Source organism: Suricata suricatta, chromosome 9, assembly GCF_006229205.1.
Source record: "Suricata suricatta isolate VVHF042 chromosome 9, meerkat_22Aug2017_6uvM2_HiC, whole genome shotgun sequence".
Lineage (NCBI taxonomy): Eukaryota > Metazoa > Chordata > Mammalia > Carnivora > Herpestidae > Suricata > Suricata suricatta.
In genome coordinates this window covers 138888320-138897401 of record NC_043708.1, presented here as the reverse complement: position 1 = coordinate 138897401, position 9082 = coordinate 138888320, and the positions used below count along the sequence as shown (strand labels likewise).

The following is a 9082-nucleotide window of genomic DNA, read 5'->3' as shown; positions in this document are numbered from 1 at the left end:
AGGCTGCTAACATCCTGCAGAGCACAGGACGTCCCAACAGAGAGTGTCCAGCCCAAAATGTCACTAATGCCCAGGATGAGATGTGTTTTACATATTGTCCGTGGCAGGGGGATGGGGAGGGACGGGACTGTAGGACCCGAAAAGCCCAAAACGTTTTCTATTTGGGCTTCGTCTTAGCCAGGGTTCTTGGGAGAAACACAGCCAGTAGGGTGTGTCTGTAGAGAGAGTGTGTGTGCAAAAAAGATATTTATGTATTTAAGGAACTGGCTCATATGATCATGGGGGCTGACAAATCCAAAGTCTGCAGAGCGGGCTGGTGGGTGGCAGACCCAGGGAAGACCCCGCGGTGCAGTGCAAGTCCTAAGGCCATCTGCCGAAGAATTCCTTCCTGCCTTCCGGGGGGGGGGGGGGGGCTGGTCTTTGTTCTACTCGGGCCTTCAACTGATTAGATGGGGCCCACCCTCATCACAAAGGGCAATCTGCTCTACTCAAAGCATTTAAATGTTTAAATCCAAACATTCAAAGCAAGGAGCCCTGGGACCCAGCTGTGGGGCCAACCCCTCGTGGTGCCCAATCCACTGCTGGGCTGGCAGTGTCTTCATCTCGAAAATGACCACTGACCCCTCGTGGTGCCCAATCCACTGCTGGGCTGGCAGTGTCTTCATCTCGAAAATGACCACCTTTGGGCGTATCTAACTGTGTTATTAAGAGAATTTAGAAGATTATGCTTCCTTTTAGCACCAGGATAATACTCATTTGTAACTGTAAATGTGGAAAATTCAGAAAAGGAGGAATGATATTTAACATCCAATTTCCACTAAATTCTCATTTTTCCCAGATTTTTCTCCACACACACAGTTTCACTTGCTCTCACCAACCAGTGATCATGCCATACGGTTTTAGTAGGCTTTTATCAGTTCAACTTTTTGGTTTTTAGGAAATTTCCTTTCAGATTATAAAATACAAGGTCGGGGCACCTGGATGGCTCAGTCAGGTGAGCATCCAGCTTCAGTTCAGGTCACGATTTCACGGTTCTTGAGTTCAAGCCCGGCACTGGGTGAGCTCGGGCGCCGCTCCAGGCTCCGCACTCTCTCTGCCCCTCACTCACTCGTGCTCTCTTGCTCTCAAAAACAAATAAAATTAAAATACAAGGTCATTGCTGAAAATACGAAAAATACAGGAAAAAAAGCCAATCATAATAATCACGCATAATCCCAGTACTCAGAGACAACCATGAAATGTGTGACACCTGGTATTTCCGTCTACTTCCTAGGCATGCATGTGTATACGTAAATTTAAATACATACAGTTTATTTCACTTTTCCTTTAAAAATTTTTTAAAAGTTTTATTTAGTTTTGAGAATAAATAACATTTATTTATTTTTGAGAGACAGAGCACAAGCAGGGGAGGAACAGAGAGAGAGGGAGACACAGAATTGGAAGCAGGCTCCAGGCTCTGAGCTGTCAGCACAGACCCTGACATGGGCTTGAACCCATGACCTGAGCTGAAGTAGGAGCTCAACCGACTGAGCCCCCAGGTGCCCTGAAATAGGTCCATTTTAAATTTGAAACTATTGTGGGGCGCCTGGGGGGCTCAGTCGGTTAAGCATCCGAGTCAAGATCTCATGATTTGTGGGTTTGAGCCCCGCGTCAGGCTCTGTGCTGACAGCTCGGAGCCTGGAGCTGCTTCAGATTCTGGGTCTCCCTCTCTCTCTGCCCCTCCCCTGCTCACACACACACTCTCTCTCTCTCTCAAAAATAAATAAACATTAAAACATGTTTTTAAATCTGAAACTACTGCATTCTGGTATTTTTGAGCCGCACACTGAACGGCGGCGCGTCCCTGACTGTGTCCTTTCCAGCCCTAAGTGTCACTTCGGCGGCCTCCTCACTCTGGGGGGAGGACACGGTGTCCTGCTGCTGTCTGCCCCTGGGCTTGTTTGCTTACTCGCTGGGTGTGCCGTGTTTACAAGTTTACTTGCCAATTACGTTCGTGTGTTAACTGCCTTCCCTTGCTGCCTATTGCACAAGGCCGTGCGCTTTCGGCCATGCCTGGGCCACGCCTGCTGCCTACAGAGCACTCATCTTCGTGCCACGCGCTGCACCGACACATCCTGCGTGAATTGTTTCTTGTTTGATCGACTCCGTGGAGACGTCAGTGCCATCTCCACCTCAGAGAGGAGGAATGGAGCCCGGCCAGCTCCAACGAAATCTGGGTCTTGCCCCAGATCCCCGACCTGGTCCCAGAGGAGCCACCAGCTGCGCCTAGCACGGAGCGCATGGCCTCCTAGCCCCCGGGTGGTGTGGCCACCAGTCACAGGGCCAGGGCTCGCGTGTGACCGTGCCACTCTGTGATTCGGTGGCTGGCCTGTTCGTCTGACGAGCACTTATCGAGGGCCAGCACGGATGCACCTGCTCCCTGGGCACCGGCGGGGGGTGGGGGGGTGGGGGGGGTGCAGGTGCTGCCGATAAGCCCACGCCCGTGGTGCCGAGGGCAGGCTGTGCTCTGGGCTGATAGGAGCTGTTCCCAGACCCGGGAGGTGCTGAGCGCCAGCGCCCACGAGGATGGGCACCGTGACCTTGACAGATGCTCACGCACCTCTGCGACTCAGCAGGCTGCTCCCGGAATGAGTGCCCCGGCCTCGGGGGCCTGCTGGCTTCCCCATCTCCTGTCAGCGTGTCCCATAAACCCGCCACCACCGGACACTCCCGGGCAGTCCCTGCGGGGCAAACAGGGACCACTCAGCACCTGCCTCCTTTCGTCCGGGCTCCCTGGAGAAGGCAGCCCTGTCTCACTCACCAAGTGGCTAGTCGTGGGGTCTCCTGGCCCCAGGCCCAGCCAGGGCAGCTTCTGTGCTCCTGGGGGGCCCAGTCGGTTAAGGCCAACTCCGATTTTGGCTCCGGTCATGATCCCTGGGACATGGGATCGAGCCCCACCTTGGGCTCTGTGCTGGGGGTAGAGCCTGTTTGGGGTTCTCTCCCTCCCTCCCTGTCCTGCTCACAGGCATGCACGCTCTCTCTCTCTCTCAAAATAAATAAACGTTAAAAAAAACAGGTCTCAATGAGTGTCTGTGGGGTTACAGAGTTTTCTTTTTCAATACGATTTTCAGTTGAGAGGACTTCTGGATTTACAGAGAAGACATGAAAACACACCCATTTTCCCTACTGGTACCATCTGCTGGTGCACGGTCAGTAAAGCCCGACAGAGCCGTTGTTCCTGCCCACACTCACACCTACCTCCACGGTCCCTGGTTCTTACCTCCTGTCCCTCATCTGTCCCAAAAGCCCACCGTGGGTGCACGTGGTCTGCGTCCTCCGGACCCTTCTCAGGCCGAGATGGGCTAAGAGAAGGGGCCCCCTGAAATCCAAACGAGGGAGCCTTGTGGGGGGCTGAGCGGGCGTGGAAATCAGTGCGGGACCTCGGCTCGGAGGGGAGTTTCCCCTCGTGGCCTCTGCGTCAGACAGATAACGGAACACGCCCGGACTGGCTTCAAGAAGAGGGGAAAGGTCCCAAGGAAACGGAAGTAGGTAATTAAGGTCCAATATTTACAGCAATTAGCAGCTAAAAAATAAGAGTAGAATTGATAAACATAAGATGGTGTATTTTCACTTTTTCTTTTTTTTTTTTAACTTCCTAATGCTTTGCAGTATAGACTTCTCTTTAACTTTACTTACTTACTTTGAGAGAGAGAGAATGAGCGGGGAGGGGGGGCGGAATGGAGAGAAAGGGAGAGAGAGAATCCCAAGCAGGCTCTGCACTGTCAGCACAGAGCCCTCCGCGGGGCTGAAACCCACGAACCGTGAGATCATGACCTGAGTGGAAATCAGGAGTCGGATGCTTAACCCATCGAGCCATCCAGGTGCCCCAAGATGGTGCATTTTAAAATGAAAATGAAAGCAGACAATCCTTTGAACTCCAGGAGTGCAGCCTGGCAGTTACCGTCAGAGCGAGCAGGGCACCCAGCAGCTTAGGAGAGTTCTGGGTGCCGAGAGTGGCCAGCGTCAGAGCCGCGGGGCTGCCGACGCGGCCCGCCTGGACGGGGCGAGCCGGACGTCCCCTCGGAGGCTGCCTGGGCCGGTCCCACGTCACGCCTCCGCCTGGCATCTCGGAATTTGCTTCTGTCGTGAGATTCATTCCGCAAAGCAGACTCACGTCAGCCAAGGTCACAAGCCTGACACATAAACCCAAGCACCGAATTTATAAATTAAAAATGAGAAATACAGCCGAGGCCAGAAGACAGTCCGATCACACTCCCTCATCACAAGGGAAGTCAGATAGAGAGCACTGAGCAGCCAAAGCAGCCCTGTGAAGAATGCAAACTAGATGCCATGGAGACACTTTCTTTTATGGTTTCGTTTAGAGCATGGAAGCAGGGGAGGGGTAGAGGCGGGGGTGGGGGGCGGCTGGAGAGAGAGAGCGCGCTCGAGAGAGAATTCCAAGCAGGCCCCCCGCCGTCAGCACAGAGCTGGATGTGGGCCTCGATCCCATGACCCTGGGATCACGACCTGAGCCGAAACCAAGAGTGGGACACTCCGCTGAACGAGCCCCGGGAGCCCCACACCTTCGGAATGGCCTTGCCAGCTAGACCCGCGGGGATGACATCCAGCCGCTGACGCTGCCTGTCCCCTGGGCCCTGTCTGCGACCCCCCCCCGGCTCTGCGGTGACTAAGCGTCGCCCACGTCACTGCCACACGCCTGCTCCCAGTGTGGACAGAACAGGAGGCCGCTGGCCTGTGTCCTTCTGGCTGGGGAGTGCCGGGCCACAGGCCCGGGGGGACCCCCAGACGCGGCCTGGGGGGCGCGAGTCTTCTACCCCAGACGGACCTCACGTCCCGTCAATGCAGTTCTCTAGGGAGGGAATCCACAGCCGCCATCAGGCCCTCCAAGAGGCCTCGGCCAGAGTCAGTGACCCCGAGCTGGGCTCGGCGCCCCGAGGGTCCTTAGGAGAGGGGCCCGCGACCCGCAAGGATCCTACACCCCGACGCAGGAGATGCTGAGCCTCAGCGCAGACGGACCGCACACATTTAAAATCTCAATGAAACAGGACGCTTTTTAATTAGAAGAATTTTCAAAATTGATGAAACAGGGAGCAAGAAGCCTGACCAGTGAGTCACACAGAGACACAGAAAGTTCCCATGAGTGTCGCTGGCGTGCCCGAGGCGGGAGACTCGGGGCCCCCGGGGAGAGGGGCGCTGTGAGCACCTCACACTCCGCAGGGCCGGGGGCCGCGGGGGAGGAGGTGCTTCCTGCCCCTCCGTCTCTCAGCAGTGGAACTTGGGCCCCAGGACAGAGGCAGCATCTGCTGCTCCTCCCTGCTGCAGGGGGGGTGTGAGCAGCAGCCCCACCGCCCCTTCCTGTGTGCAGGGGGGAGAGAAGAGAGCCCATGTGGGTAAGACTGGCCCATGGTGGACACACGGCGGGCTGAGACCCCTGCTCCTCTGCCCGTTCTCCCTCCCTCCCTCCCTCTCTCCTCCTCTCCTCCTCCTCCCCTGCTCCTCTGCCCGTTCTCCCTCCCTCCTTCCCTCTCCCCTCCTCCTCCTCCTCCTCCTCCCCTGCTCCTCGGCCCATTCTCCCTCCCTCCCTCCCTCTCTCCCTCCCCCCTCCATCTCGGGGGCTAAGCGTCCTCCAGCCCGAGTGCACCGCCTGGCTTAGCACAGAAAGGAGCGTGTGCTCGGCCAGACGGCACTTAGAACCACTGAATGGAAGCCGCCCCGATGCCAGTGACCCAGTGACGACCGGGCTAGATCGGGTAGATACCCAGGCAAAGTAGACCGTGCGGGAGGAGGTGCGCCCCAGTCAGCCCAGCCACCTGCCCGTTTATGACGGAGAGCAAGAGAGGGATCTTCACGACGGTCTTCACAGGTGCAGAAAACACAGACATACGCCCAACAGCCATTTCTCTTAAACGCTACGTGGAAACAGAAAAGCTATTCCTTGGCATCGTTTTTTGAAAAAGGCATTTATTCTCAATAAATCAGCATTTATCAGAAATTAGCCTTTGGTATCAGATATTGTCAACATTATTTAATTCGGCTTGGACAATTCTGGCTACAAGCAGTTAGGACATAAAAAGGATACAAATTAGGAAAGAAGAGGGAAAATACTACTCTGATTAAAAAAACAAAGCAACCAACTGAAATATCATTAAAGAGTATTTAAAAAATTTTTTTTAACATTTATTTTTGACGGACAGAGACAGAGTGTGAGTGGGGGAGGGGCAGAGGGAGAGGGAGACACAGAATCGGAAGCAGCTCCAGGCTCCGAGCTGCCAGCACAGGGCCCGACGCGGGGCTTGAACCACGGACGTGAGATCATGACCTGAGCAGAAATCAATAGTCAGATGCTCAACCGGCTGGGCCCGGCAGGTCCCCACCGAGTGCTGCGGGTGCTCTTACTGGAGGAGCGGGAGCCCTGTGCCAGGAGGCGTGTGGAGCCCACAGAGGACGGACCTGCTCAATCTGTGTTTCAGGAAGATCCTTCTGGAAGCAGCTGGAGGGCCACCTGGGAGGGGCCCAGAAGAGAGGACAGGATTGGAGGCCACTGCTTGCGCTCAGGCAGGAAATAAAAAGGGGGTGTAAGGGCAATGCGGGGTGGGTACACTTCGGAGACATTTCTAAGGCAGAATCAGCTAAAACTGTGACGAATTTGGGGAGAGAAGGACTGACGAAAAGGAAAAGGCAAAATTAAAAGCTTTTATGCTTCAAATGGTATCAAGCAAGTGAAAAGACCAACCACAAATGAGAGAAAGTAATTGCAAATTATGTATCTGATAAGGCACCTGTGTTCAGAGTACATAAAGACCTCTTACAAGCCAAAAGAAAAGACCAATAACCCGATTTCAAAATAAGCAAAGGATCTGAATTGACACGTCCCCCCAGAGGAGCCACACGTGGCCAATAAGCACGTGAAAAGACGCTCAACGTCGTTAGCATCAGGGAAACGCCATCTCTACCGCCAGACCCTGTCCTCACGGGGTGGGCTGGCCCAGGAGACAGACGGGAAGCAGTGTGGTCAAGGGCAGAACCTGGAGCCCTCCCTCCTTGCCCCTGCGAATGTGACACAGCGCGTCCCCTCTGGAAAACAGTCCACCGCCTCCTCGAGGGGCCCAGTACTTCCAGCGGCACGTCCGCCTGCGGCCCCGCCAACACCTTGTCCGCCAGTGTTCACAGCACCAGTGTTCTTCCCGGCTCCCCTGCCTCGAGGCTGGTGCTCCCACTGTCCTGTCTGGAATGTTCTTCCCCCCGTTATTCACAGGTCTCCCCCGTCACTACTCACAGTTCTGTTCAGACCCCCCCTCCTCAGTGCCGCCCATGCTGATGACCGTGTTTAACACTGCAACCTGCCCCTCTACATTTTCTTCTGTCTCTATCTCTTACCATCTACTTTGTTTTAATTTTTTAATTTGTTTTTGGGAGACAGACAGAGTACAAATAGGGGAGGGACAGAGGGAGAGGAAGATACAGAATCTGAAGCAGGCTCCAGGCTCCAGGTTGTCAGCATAGAGCCTGATACGGGGCTCAAACTCGTGAACCATGAGATCAAGACCTGAGCCGAAGTCAATCGACTGAACCACCCAGGCGCCCCCTCACCATCTTCTAACAACACAAAAACGCATCACGTGTTTCGCTTCTATCTCCTCTATTAGAAAAACTGACGGAGGCAACACACAGAAAAATGTTTTGTTCCCTGATGTTTCCCAAACTATTAGAAAATTGAGACCCAGGGATGTTATGGGTACTGCTCAACATCACTGAGCCCAAAATGTGTCTGAGTGGGGATGTGAACCTTGGCCCAAATCCTAAATTCTTTCCAGACAGTTCTACCACCCCGTGACGGGAGGGCAGTGGGCAAGCTGAAAGAAAACCAGGCTGCAACACCGTCCCTGGTCCCAGCAGAACCCCCAAACGTTACACTGCACCATTTCCTTTCCGGTGGTTCTTTTTGTTCTATCGTGGGCTCCCATATCCCACCGAGTAAACTGAAATGCTCAATTTGGCTTTTAAGACTTTCTCCAGTATAACCCGGTTTCCATGAGCAGAGTGAACACTCTTGGGCAAAGTCCCCTTCTTGTGGCTTACCCCAAGGTTTGGGTGTCTGCTTTTTAAATTAAATTTGAACGCCTACCTTTTGAGTACCTTTAGGTCTTGGACAAGCTGCCTCCAGGTTATCACTGCTCCGTCCTACTGCTGACGCCAGGCTCTACTTGACATTCTTCACCTTGCTCTGAAGCATCAGTCACCCCACAACACATCACCCCGTTCTCCACCTCCAAACGGCATCTTCCGGTCTCTTTAGGAGAGCAGGAAAACGCTGCTTTGGGATCCCAGCACCGCCAAGCCCTGTGCACTCTGCAGCGCACAAACCCAGTGCAGGCCGCCGCCTCCTTGAAGCCTTATCTGCCTGTATCTTCTCAACGGTTCACTGCGTCTTATCCCCGGGACTTGCTGCAAGAGACCTAACCTTTACACTGCCAGCCCCGCCAAGATCTGCCTCCCCAAAGTGAGACCCCACTGGGGCGAAGGCAGCGAGGTACTCACTTCAAGCTTACATTGTAAACAGCACCGAAAAGCTCAGTAATGAAGACACCTAGGATTCTGATACTGTATTTTTGAACATCCACAGTAATGCAAAAAATTCACGGAGACTAAAACATTAGATCTGTAAATAGACCGGACCCTCCGGACTCTGCCAGCCTCCTACCTGTGGGCCCCAGCCTCCCTCAAGGTGGGGCTGAAAGCCCTCGAGCTGTGATCTTGTGTCTCTGGCAGGTGCTCCTCAGAAGCCTGGGGACTGGACGCTGAGAGGCCGGCCTGCACTGCTCCGCTGGGCGGGGTCTTGGGAGCACGCGTGTCCCTGTGTGTAAGTGCGTGGGTCCCCGTGTGCACGGACGTCGATCGCGGCTCCCCTCTGCACGCCGGTGCCCCCAGACCTCGGACCCTGCGCTCTTGGGGCTGAGGGCACGCGGTTGCACGTGGGGTCGGCTCCGCGTCCCCTCGTGCACAACTGGCAGGTGGAGCACACGCATCTCGGCGCCCCGGGCAGGGGCAGGAGCTCGACACGCCCCTCGAGGGACCCCCCCCC

At 54.9% G+C, this 9082-nt stretch overlaps 1 protein-coding gene across 1 annotated transcript in view; it reads right to left on the bottom strand.

Annotated features, from left to right (window-relative positions):
* Positions 1–5037: 5037 nt before the first annotated feature.
* The window catches only part of LOC115302415, a 23206-nt gene continuing 19161 nt past the window's right edge, over positions 5038–9082 (bottom strand). Inside the window, exons 5-8 of the mRNA XM_029952320.1 lie at positions 8702–9064; positions 6397–6502; positions 5759–5909; positions 5038–5355 (exon numbers count right to left, since the gene is read on the bottom strand). Coding sequence (XP_029808180.1) covers positions 5054–5355; positions 5759–5909; positions 6397–6502; positions 8702–9064 — 922 coding nt within the window. The 3' untranslated portion in view covers positions 5038–5053. The remainder of the gene's footprint in view (positions 5356–5758; positions 5910–6396; positions 6503–8701; positions 9065–9082) is intronic.